A 13,012-nucleotide genomic window follows, 5' to 3' on the forward strand; every position below is an offset into this window, starting at 1 on the left:
GGGAGGGAGGAGACAGAGCCGCCTCAGGACCCTGCCTGTGGCAGAGCGCGGCTGCTCCCGCACACTCCCCTCCTTGTCTCCTCCAAGGGACGCCTCCTGGCACTGCCTTCCCCTCCGTGGGTGCCTCTGGAGAGGGGCTCAGCTTTCCCGTGGGGGGGCTGGGGGGGAGCGTCTCACTGAAGGGAAGACGAGTTTCCCCCTTCTGTGTCTCCAGGCTCCTGGTGTGTGACATGCAATGAAATGTGGGCTCGGGGGGCAAGGGGTATCAAAGAAAGAAAGGGGAAAAAAAAGGGAGCACAAGGAGAGCAACTAGAGGATTCTGTGTCCCCTGGGGTGATTGCAAGGCAGAGGATTTTAAAAGCTCTGGGTTTTGTCAGACATCCAGATTGTAGCCGTATCGGTTTAGAGGCAAAAGGAAGCAGAACTCATGGTCGAGGTGATATCTCTTATGAGACCAACTAGATGTTTGCAATAAAATAAAATTTAAAGATTTTTTTTTTTTTGGCAAACATCTAGTTAGTCTAATAAAAGATATCATCTCTACCATGAGTTCTGATTCCTGGGTTTTGCAAGGCTCCTTTTCCCCCCCCTCAATAACTCAGTCCCATCCCCCGCTCTCCCCCACTTCTCCCTTTATTTCAGTTGTCACAACCTGACTTTTTTTGCAGCCACAGCCAGACCTGCCAAGCGTCCCTTGCTCGAGTCACTCGCCTAGATTTTTAGGTGGCTGTGGAAGAAAGCTTCCCTGCTCTAGGCTGGAGGATTGCTTATAATTATTGTTATTTATTGTTGTTGTTTAATATTTCAATGGCAGCTCCAGTTTGCCTGGAGAAACCATTGCCTGCTCCCTATCTCCCTCAACTTGTCAGAGCTTGTGAGCTCTCCGGTCTGGTAGGGACTGTTTTCCGTCCCCCAACCTTTCATAACACTTCTGAATGATAACCATGGAAACTACTTGTATTTTCAAGCCATGAAAAGTTCTCATGGGTTAGTTGTGATTCACTACTTTTTTCCTTTTTTTTTCTTTCGACTTTGCAACTTTGGTAATGTAAATTTTATATGCAGCAATATAAAAGACAAGTAGCCAGATTCCTGTACCTGCAGCACTGCTGAACAATGGGGACCATGGAGGGGGAGGGAATAGTGTCACACTTTTTAACTCCATGGAAAATGAATTGTTGCGTTTTGCAAAAACAGTGGCAAATATTAGACTGTTTTTTTAAAACAACCTTTCCTAAATAAGGAATGGAAAGCATATATTTTATAGCCCCTTTTATTTGGATTCTTTTGACTTCAATTTGAAAAAAAATGCCCATGCTCTTTTTCATTTTAAATTTATAATTCTTAATGAATGTGCAGAATCTTGATTTAAGCTGAAATTTCCTTTGAAAAAAATCTTTAGTGTAAGAAGTGACATGACATTTAAAGTTCTAAATGGCTCCATAATCAAGATTCAAAACTGCATTTGAAATAGTTTTCTATTACTTAAGCATTCAATATTTTATTCAATGCCTTGTAAATGCACAGAAAACAGCATAAACCGCATCAAAATAAGGTACTATTTTATCTGGTGGGCTATTCATTCTTGAAAAGAAATGATGAAAGCAACAGAAACCAGTATTCCCCTCCCCCCCATTTCTTACGATATTTCTTTAAGGTTAATTCAGTCATTAATATGTCTTTCATGTAGTCATGATATACATTTCAGCCAAAGTAAAATACAAATGCGGTTTATGGTTTTAAATCAGTGCTGCTTGCCATAAATAAGTATGGACAGGTAAGAGTAACAAACACTGTGGACTGTATTGTCAAGTGGAGCTGTGAGGCCTTTTGAAGTATTCTGAGCAGGAAGCAGTGCAGCCTTTTTAATTAGAACATACACAGCTGGAGGATATACAGGAGGACTCTCCTCAGAATTTCTTTTCAAGGAGGGAGGGACATATTCTTCAGGTGCTGTTAATGTCTGTTTACACAGCATAAAAGCTGGGTAAAATTTTAAAAAAAAGCAAAATAGCCCTTTCCTCTAAGATATCAAAATGGAAATTTTCTTCTATTTACAACCAATGGGAGTTTTGTCTTTGAATTCAATAAAGCCAACATTTCATCCCTCCCACCCCGCCAAAAAAAATTATTATGGGACTGATTTCACTCCCCTGAAATAATGAGAAGGATCATATCCTAGATAATTAGGATTGCTGAGGAATATTTCTTATATAAAAGGAGCCTCATCAGAAATGAAATCACAACCTTGCTCCTGCCTTTCTTGGAGATCCTGAACTACTGCTGATTTCACAAATATTTGTTATTTGTAGGGTAATAATCAGGTCTCACATAAGTTACATAAGTGTAACTGTGGAGTATCTCTGGTATTCTAGATTTGCATGAATATGAAAGCCAACTTAATATTTTTCTGACTAAATCCTACTTTGATTTGTTCTTAACCAGTAGTAGAATGACTTTACAATATCCTGTAATGATAAACTAGCAGGATCTTATTAAAACGGAGACTTGGGTATGCGAGAAAAACATGATCAGACACATAGGTGCCAGGGCAAGAACCCCATGCCAGTCTTCGAAATGTTGTAACTGAAGGCAGTCAATGTTTGTTCTGATCTTGGTTGTTTCGAATTAGTTTGCAGTTTTCATGACTGATTGTTACGGTATCTGAATCAGTTATTCTGTTTACTAATGAAAAGGCATGATCAGAGTTTTACTCAGTCTTTATAATGAAAATGAAGCGACTAACTTGAGAAGTTTCTTAATTGTGTTTAAGCAAGCAGCAGTAGCATTACTAATAGAAATAATTTATGTGATGTCAAAGTGTCTATAGAGATAGAAGAAAATGACAGGTATATTAATGGGTTATTCTGCAACCTACTGATGAAAAGCTCTGTGTGTGAGATCCGGATACTATTATTAATTAGGCATTTATGTGTTTTAGGAAATACACTTTATTATTTTCTAGCTGTTAGTTTGAAAACTGAGGGAGAAAATGTTTTTAGATGACATACTTTCGAAATTCTTGAACAATAGCACAATATGTGCTAGTTTTATGCTACATATTTATTCTACATCATTTTGAAAGTGCTCAATCCATGCTTATTGACCAAAATGAATGTAATCCTTTGATTCTATCATCAAGATAATCAATACAGTAATTCCCATGAATGAACTTTAAAAAGGACTAAACAAGTTGTATCTAACACTGATATGTGGATACCATATTTGGTTTCTGTAACATCACTGAAAGTTATCACATTTGATTTATATTCAATAAACAGATGTATTTTTTTAAAAGCCACTACATTTCCGTACTCTCTTGCAAATTTGTACTGTAACAGTAAGTCAGATGTGCAGTTAGATTTCAGACAGAAAGTCTGTTTCCCAGCAGCATGTCCACAATAGATTTCTTTCTTCGTTTTTGGATAGCATCAGCTTTTATCTCTTTCTCAAATCGTCTCTTATCGATTACTGTACTGAAATGAATTCTATTTTTGCACTTCTCTGCTGTATTTTGTTGGTTTCAACAATATTTTTCTTGTGCATGAGTCATACTTTGGCTTTGAAAGTATATACATGGTATATGTTTCATTAAATAGGTATGAAATATATTCCTAAACAATTTCAATACCACACAAGCAACAAAAATTGAGATGAATTATTGTTTAATTTCCTATGACTGCTTTCTCAATCTATTGCCTACTAAGTTCATGTGCCAAAATAGTTAAAATCTGTCAAGCATCATTTAACAATTTGAGATAATTTTATAAAGTATTTTATATGTAATTTTTAAAACATAACTAATGGTATCATATAACCATTATAAAGTGAATTTGGATCTTTGAAATCCAAAATAGGTGTGTGTAATTTACTATCATTATTCACAGCAGTCAAATCTATTTTAAGATGATATAGTTTGAGTATATTTCCCTCCATATCAGAGGAAAACCAGGTTTGTATTTTTTTCAAGTATTTTAAAATGTTTTGAAGTTCCTTTGATGCCCTTAGATCACTTTGTTGAATGGCAACAGGTTTTTACTAAACCGTTAGGTTATTTTAATTTACAAGGGTTTATGTTGGTCAGCATGCATCTTGTTGGGTTTTTTTTTCCTGTGGAACAAGGCAATAATGCTATATGAGCCCAAATCAAGGTAGAGTAAGTGAACATATTTCAACATTCTGAGAGTTTGGCTAAAACTGAAAGTGTGAAATTTACACCTAGGAAACCAAATTGGAAGAACTCACATGTTTTTGATCTGCTAATTTTCTGAGAAACAAAATTTAAGAATCCAGCAAATGCACTGAAAAAAGGTGGAATTTAATTGTTGAAAAATTGGTAGGTAATAGGCCTAATAATTTGCATGGGGCCATAAATTGCCCCACTGAACAATAACATTCATAGGATGAGAAATTACAGTAGGTCACATTTTAATGGTAATATTGCACTGAGAGGAGGACTTGGCCCTAAACAGTGAAGAGATGGCAGGGGCTTATTTGCATGAGTCCTTCTTTAAGGAAAAAATAGTCATCTGCTACTTCCTTATTCTTGTCCAGCATTATTTCTGAATTACTGTGTGGGCAGATCTATTTTACACTTTACATTGCAGTGTGGTCATTTACAAAGATGATTTATCATGCCAACTGTATTGTGTTCTGAGGTACCACTTTGGATTTGCAGCTTTCAGTCTGAGACAATGACAAAGAGAAGCAGTGAGTTTCCAGATTTTTAGGTGCTAGGCAAACAGCACTGTTTTACAGTAATTGCTCTGCTGCATGAGTGACTGTGCAGTTACTGGGTATGGCTGGAGTCTCTCAGAAAGTCTGCAAAAGCCCTGCTTCGTACTTCTGCTGATCCTGAACAAGGGACAGAAGGGTCTAGAGTTGAGGTAGAGAAAAGAGAGACCAAGAATAATATGGAACACTACAAGTATCTAGTTTTTAATGGAATTTCCCGTGTTTCTGATCTTCTGCCACCAAAATAAAAACTCACAACTAAAGCTGATGTAAGGCCTTTTAAATTTGGTTCATAAACCCTACTACCATTGTCTCAGCTTTCAAACCAGGTTTTAGGGTTATGGTAGGAGGAGGGATAAGATGTTGAAACAGAGTAATTCCTCCCATTTATGTTGCAATTACCCCATAAGGACATAAGAGAGTAGCTGCCACTTACTTACCTGCAGCTTTGGCTCCTGCTGCAGTGCTGCTTCCTTTCCAAGCTGTTTTGTGGGCCCATTCCCAAACAGAACCTTGGAATATGGCCTGGGATGTCTCTAGCTCATGGAGTCATATGGACTACTCCAAGGCCTGTTCCAGCACCCAGTTTTGGGGTACATTCATGAACACTTAAACCATTTTTGTTAAGGAATTCACCAGCACCATCCCTGTCTCCTTTGCTTTAATCTGAAAATCAGATTGTCTCTGTGGAGAAGCCTGTCATGCAGGGTTAGCTGCCTGGGGCAGAGGTAAGCACCTAATGAAACGAGTTATATGAAGGGCTGGTGTGTGGGATGTTGCTAGTTTTGTGGCTGCTAACCTTTGACTTGTAGTGAGCGCCCCCTAAGTGTTCAGTGTGCTACCACAGCAGGACAACTGTCTACATGATCCCCACCTTGGCCAACCAACCTCTTTGAGCCTCTTCAAGGTGTTTATAAACCAATGCAAATTTGTGATGCTTGTCCTAAACCAAGCTATATTCAAGGTATATTCCCTGGTAAATTCATACCAAGGGTTAAGTGGAACCCTCATGTGTTTCTGTAGTTCACATAGCAGCACATTAGACTGGCATTTCTAAGGCATTTGGCTGAGCTGGTCGAGTAGTTCAGGAAGTCGTACTGGCTACATGGAATGAAGGGTTGAACACCAATCAGGGGCATATCAACCTGCCTCAAGTTGCTTCAGATGCCCAGCTGATAAATCCAAAGTAAGCAGCTTGGAAGGGCTGGAGAGGTATGGAAAGGACAATTATGTAGGACAACCAAAACACAATCTCAGCAACCCAGTCTTTAGCTGCATTCTCACTGCAAAACTTAATTTAAAACTTGGGCTTTAACCCTTGCCATTCAAGTGAGTATGGATTCAAAGCAATATAAGCCCCCTGGACTTAAGCCTGTACTTGTATGAGGATGCTTAGGGGGCTGAGCTAAAATATTGATCAGAACCAAAGTAAGCCTATAATGAAGTCATACTCTTAGTTGATTCTTAAGTCATCTCTTGAAAGGTAAATTGGGGCATACAGAGAAATAAGTCAATGTGGTTTTGCATGTCTCCACAGTCAGGAAAAAATATTTGTGTAATTCTGTGCCCTTTATTGTGGAAATGCCTTCTCCTTACCTTCTCAACAGTCAGTTTCTCATTCTTCATTGTCTCCCTTAATTCAATAGGACATGTGCTTGAAGAAATAATGATTTTTTTCACTCCTTATTTCAAGGAATTCAAAGGGACCTGGGGCTCATGCAGTGATAAATATCATCCTAAGCTGGCACATTTAGATTCATCACTTGCTGCATGGTATTATCATAATTTATTTTATGATTATTGTTTCAATAGGTTCCAACAGCCAGTGTGACCATCGAAGGAGCTTCTGCCCTCAATCGTGTCCGTTGGGCACAAGCTGGGAAAGAGGTAGCAGTTGGTGATTCAGAAGGCCGCATCTGGATCTATGATGTTGGAGAGGTACCTGTACTTTCTTTTCTAAATACTTGGTTGCTGGAAAGTACTATGCTAATAATACTGAATGTTGGACTATGCCATGTGTTTATGTGCATGGGGAAAGATTTTTTTTTTGTATCCGTATTGATTTGCTGTAGCACCCTATCATGTAAAGAATCTGTCTGTTTTCTTGATACCATTGTCTGGCTATGTACTACGGCACCAATAACAGAAAATTGAGAGGCAGCTATTTGGGAGAGAAGGGTAGCATACCTGCACGTGTGGAAAGGAATATATGTAGGTGGTGAGAAATAGCAGGATGAGTATTCTGTGTTTAAAAGCTGATCTCAATTCCCCCACTACAGATTATAAAAAACCATCTAAGCTACAGCGTGTTGTGTGCTGATGGAGTCAGCCTCTTTGTTGATGAATACAGTATAAAACATTCAGTCTGCATTACAATTCCTTGGAATAGTCAAGGGTGAATCTCTGAGCAATCAGCTTTTATGTAGAGAATTTGTTTTCCATCATTATCTGTGATAGGATACCAGGATATCCATCTCTACACAGTAGGGAAACATTATAGAAAACATACAGAATTGTCTGTAACTCACATAAAGTGATTTTATGGCCCATAGCAAAATTGCTTGAGCATGACTCATATTTTTGGATTGCATTTGCTTTTTTTCAGGAGTTGCCTTTCCTTTACAAATGTTTGCAAAACTTCTTACTATATTTTTATCATAATTTCTAAATTGTTTAAGGCTATTACACTCAACTTTTCACTGAAGCACTGGCAGGTCAGGCTGTTTTTATTTATGTATTTACTTTTGCATTATATCTCTGAAATGGTGATTTTTTTTGTCTTCCAAGTGATATGACAGGCTATCTGCAGTGACAATGTAGTCTGGTCACATTTATTGTCTGGAATCTAGACAGGCTATAGAGAAGACTCTTTGACATACCATACACGAAATAATTCATAAGATTGTTTATTTCTACAACCATGAGCAAATGGATTTAATATTTATCCATTTTCCTCAGAAACACATACTAATATTCCTGGTTCAAAAAAAAAGCCATTGATTTTCATCTGCTTGAGTCCGGTTTGTTGTTGTATAATGCAAACTGCAGCACTGCCCCTGCATTCTGCTCTGCAACGTGCAGAACCCCAGCAGATTTCCACAGAGCTGCTGAAAAAATAGGCCCCGAGAGCATCTATGTCCTTACTTCCTCCTTCTCCCACACAACTCCTCCATTGTATATTTTTAATAAGGGAGATGACACATTCTCTCTTTTTTGCCTTCCTTTCTATGGTAATTTTAAAAAAATCATGGCTATACATTTCCTTGTAATAATTCCTGTTCTAGGGAAAGGATACTTGGAGACTAATTAGGCTTGGAGCAGTGTGAGGTTCCTTCATTTCTTCTACCTTATTGAATGCTCATTTCTGATTACTAAGGGTGCTACAACTTAGTTGTTTCCTATTGTGACAGCCCTCACTGTTGTGCATCTCTGTTGTAGCTTATGTGAGATTCAGAAATGCACTACCCTGGCTAGTAAGGATGGTCTTGAGATAGAAAGCCAGCTTAAATCACTAGTGAGGATGGTTCTGAGATAGAAAGCCATTATAGTGGATAGAAGCAGCTTAATTTAGTAATCTACCATATTATTTCATGAAGTGTCCTCTTAAAAGTAATTCAGACAGAGGTATCTTTTAGACCTTGATCTAATTCCCATTGTAATCAGTGAAAAGATTCTCATTCACATCAATGGGATTTGCATAGAGATCTTAAATAAGGGTCTAGTCTAGGCAAGCATGCCATATATAGCCTTATCTTTGTCATACAAACTGAATCAAACTGTGGAGACTGATTTTATGGTAGGTTACTGTGTAAAGACATATGAATTTATCCTGCAGAAGAAGGATGTGGTATATTCAACAGGTTATATTAATAACTCAATATTTGGTTGGGAGAAGGTATCGAGTGGGGTTCCCCAGGGGTCTGTCCTAGGTCCAGTATTATTAATATCTTCATAAATAATTTGGATGATAGGATTAATAGTATGCTCAGCAAATTTGTAGATGACACCAAGTTGGGTAGAGTTGCAAATGCTCTGGAGAGCAGGGCTAGAATCCAGAATGACCTGGATAGACTGGCAAAATGGTCTACAATCAATCAGATGAGATTCAACGAGGACAACACCTAAGTCCTGCTCTTGGAATGAAATAATTGTATTCACAAATACAGACTACCTAGGCTGCAGTACTGCAGAGAAGGACCTAGGCTAGACTGAATATAAGCAAACAGTGTACTCTGGTTGCAAAAAAAAGCCAATGGTACACTGGATTGTATTAACCAGAGTGTCACTTGCAAATCAAGGAAAGTGATTCTTCCTTTCTATTTGGCACTGGTCAGGCCTCACCTGGAGTACTCTGCCCAGTTTTGGGCCTTACACTTCAAGAAGTATGTGGATGGATTGGAAAGAGGCCAGTGCAGAACAACAAAAATGATTAAGGTCCGGGATATAAGTCATATGAGGAAAGGCTGAAAGAACTAGGGTTATTTAGTCTGAAGAAGAGAAGACAAAGAGGGGATTTGATGACAGTGTTCAAATACTTGAAGGGTGATTATAGAGAAGATGGCAGAAAGTTTTTCTCTATGGCTGTATAGGACAGGACTAGGGGCAATGGCATCAAGTTGCAGCAAGGGAAATTTAGATTGGAGATGAAGAGGAACTTTCTTACTAGGAGGGTGCTCAGGTTTTGGAAAAGGCTACCTAGAGGAAGTGTGGAATCTCCATTCCTGGAAGTTTTAAAGAGCGGGTTAGACAGACACTTGACTGGGGTGGTTTAGTCAGGGATGATCCTGCCTTGTGTAGACAGCTGGACTATTTGACCTGGTGATGTTCCTTCCAGCCCTGCTTTCCTCTGAAAATTGTGAGATGAGGTAGTGAGGTTCATGTTCTCATCTTGTTTGGCCTTCACTAGATGATCCCTCCCTTCCTTCCTCAACCTGCTATACAGAGCATAGGAGTATGTATAACCTCTAGGCCACCTAAACTTTTATGTAGTGCACCCTGTGCAGGGAGAAAAAATGGCTATAGCTCAGCATTCTGGGGAAATGTTAAAAAGAACATTACAGCTGTAGTGGAACCCACTGTGTATAATGTACTCCCTAGCCTTTTCTTCCTTTTCTCTTATGGTCCCCAGAAAGATCATATCAATATTTATACCATACTTAGCTTGGAGGCATCTGTTTATTGCCTCCAAGTAAAGTTATAGTAGGGCTTCAACATGCATTGTTATAATCAGTGGGAGGTTTGCTGTTCAGTTGAATGAGAGCAGGAACTTAATCAGGAACATTTTCCCAATTCCAAGAGTAACATGCTGCTGCCTCTTTCCAGAAGAATATGGCCATGAACAAGAGGATCCTCCATCCTTAGTCCCCTGAGCTTAATGGGGATCCTCCCCCCGATTAGTTCTCAGTCATGATGACTGATTTTTAGGCCATACAATTCTTTCCTTCTCTTCTGTGGGTGCTTTTTGAAACAGAGCTATCAGCAGAGAACAGGATCCTTTTTTGGCTAGGGTGTCTTTAAAAGTTATCCCTTATTGACTGAAAATCAGGAGCATCCCATAGGTCTTTTTGAATTGGAAGGAATCCTGGTGATTACAGCGCTTGGAAGATCAGAAGGCTGTTTTGCAAGAGCATAAGTGCATATTTTTAGCATTTACTGGGTGCCTCTACACAAGGTGTTTACTATGCAATAAACATCTCAGCATCTACATGTGCACCCCTATTAGGGTGCACAAAACTAATAAACTCTGCAGCAGGGTAGTTTTGCCAAGTATTACCCTGCTGCAGAGTTTTTTTGAGTAGCAGATGTGTAGATGCTGACCTGGCTGGCTGGGCACAAAGGTTCTTCAATGCAGAGGATGCTTGCCAGCTAGCACCTCCACAGCACATTGAGTCTGGTTGGAACAGCCTCAGGCTGGCAGGCTGACTCTGGGACCTCCTGGCAGCCAGGGCTACTACAACCTAGCTCCGTGTGCTGTGGTCCAGGCGCGTGTATAAATATGGCTCCATGTGCTGCTGTCCAGGTGCTCCCAGGAGCCTTCCAGGCACAATAAAGTGTGGAGCAATAAGCTGTAGTCACATGTAGTCATATTCATGTAGTATTATATTTGTTAATCTATTCACCAAAATGTTGCTAAATGTCATTTCTATTAAAAACATGTAAAATAAAATATGAATATATGTTTGGTTAAATAAGAAAGCACAATGATTTTTAAAAACATTATATTTCTTAAAATCCTAAAAATCAGTTTTTTTACATACCGGAAGATAACCGGGGAGACTATATTTATGTAAACTTTAAACAGATCAGCAAATCAGATAACTAAGGAAAAAATTTAAGTGGTGAGATCCGTGTGTTAGTTTCATTGCTAGTTTGATTATCTCTCCTAGAGAACAGTAACATGTCATTCTACCATTTATATATTCATCCACAAGGTATAAAAAGGGACCTTAAAAATGGCCTAGATTAAGGGCCCAATCCTATGTTCTTCGCTGACTCATAACCCTCTTTGAGAACATGGACATTTGGCCTGAGGTAAAGACTTCAGGATCAGGTCCTTTTTGTTTTGAGAAGTCATTCCTCTGTTGTCTTTATGACAACACAGGTGACAGTTCATCGTAAGTATGAAATGTGACAAAGTCCATGACCAGTGAGTTAAAAATAACGTTGGTATTTTCAGTTAGGTCATATAATGTTATTTTTTTTACAGTACGCTCTTTTAGTTGTTGATTTCAGCACCGTGTCTGAACATAACTGAACACATTTATTTTCACAGTGAGGGGTCTATTTTCTCTTCGATGCTTTTGCTTTACGCCCATTAGCATTAATGGGAGTTACACACACACTTCCAGTGGAGAATAGACTTAAATAATCCATATATATGTACTCATGTGGGACAATTTGAGAAAGCAACTTGTAGATCAGTAACTGATGACTTTAAAAAATTGAAATAAGCTGGTTGTTTCAGGATGACATGATATTAAATATATTTACTTTAATCAGAGAATATAACCAGTCACTGTAGGTGGGAGTTAGCTTCTGGGGCTAAGTACAGACATTCAAAAAGCCCAAGTCTGAATTGATTCAATGTTTGCAGGTTAGTCTAACCTGTATAGATTGAACTAACAAGCAAGTGAATAGACATTCACTTTTGATTTTGGAAATGTAGCCACATTCCTGCAGTGGCTTAGGCTAGAAGCTGTGGGGCACTACAGTGAACCCTCCCTTCCCTTCATGCTGGAGGGAGGCTGAGCTGAGGTGGGGTATGGTCAGACCCCAGGAGGCTGACTATGTCTGGGGAGTGGTTTAAACTCCCACCGCAGCCTGCAGGGACCCCAGCTGAGGTCTGCCCAGCTTTTCCCCACTGCTTGTGACTTAGTGTGGCTCAGGACCCCTAGAGCCCTCCTCCAAGCCAGGGGGTAATCCCGCTGTCCCTTCCCAGCCACCAGGGCCAGAGTTTCGCTTGGGGCAAGCCAAGAGCAAAGGCCAGATCGGTGGGAGAGAGGGGAATGAAATGGCCCCAAACACAGGTGGGGACATGCAAAGAGGGATTGCAGGAGCGGTGGGAACATGAGCCCCACCAAGCAGAGGGACCCAGGCTGGGCAGGTGGGGGGTAGAGAAGGGGCTTGAGTGTGTCCATGCTAGCCCAGGGCAGAGCTGAGCCAAGCCAAGCACGCAGCTGGGGGAGCATTTCCTGCCTGGCAGCCTCTTCTTCCCACTGGAGAGTAGCACCCAGGCCAGCCCTGGCCCCTGCAGCAGTGTGTACAGTGCAGATTTGCCCCCTCAGCTGTATTAACTGGATCTCTTGGACCACTGGGCTGGGAGCACCCTGCTCAATCTTCCCTACGCTGTGGTGGTGGTGCAGCACAGCTCCGTGTACCAGGCACCAGGTGCGGGGCGCTACCCCTACAGTTTCTCTGCTACCATCAGGGCGGTCTGCCCTGGCAATACTGATAGGTGCTGCCCATGCCACGAAACAGTGGTCGGCCACCAGGTGGGCAGATGGCGGCAGTGGTGGCTGGGAAGCCATTGGGTAGCACCCCACTCCTGGTGCCTGGTACACGGGACTGTGCTGCACTGCTGCCATCCGGTATGGGAAGAGTGAGCAGGGCACACCCAGCTCAGCACCTGGCAGCCCGGGGGGGTGCAGGTAATAGCACTTGGGGCTGAATGGGCGCGTGCATGCTGTGCATGCCGCTACAGGAACCAGGGCTGGCCCAGGTACTGCTCTCCAGTGGGTGTCAGCTCTGTCCTGGGCTAGCACAGACACACATGAGCCCC

At 40.7% G+C, this 13,012-nt stretch overlaps 1 protein-coding gene across 4 annotated transcripts in view; it reads left to right on the plus strand.

The window, feature by feature from the left end:
• Positions 1-13,012, plus strand: part of DYNC1I1 (dynein cytoplasmic 1 intermediate chain 1) — a 286,334-nt gene that overhangs the window by 251,774 nt on the left and 21,548 nt on the right. For all 4 annotated transcript variants that reach the window (XM_019533589.1, XM_019533608.1, XM_019533617.1 and 1 more), the window contains one exon: positions 6,547-6,672. In XM_019533589.1, coding sequence (XP_019389134.1) covers positions 6,547-6,672 — 126 coding nt within the window. The remainder of the gene's footprint in view (positions 1-6,546; positions 6,673-13,012) is intronic.

Source organism: Crocodylus porosus, unplaced genomic scaffold (assembly GCF_001723895.1).
Source record: "Crocodylus porosus isolate Cpor-Errol unplaced genomic scaffold, CroPor_comp1, whole genome shotgun sequence".
Taxonomy (NCBI): domain Eukaryota; kingdom Metazoa; phylum Chordata; order Crocodylia; family Crocodylidae; genus Crocodylus; species Crocodylus porosus.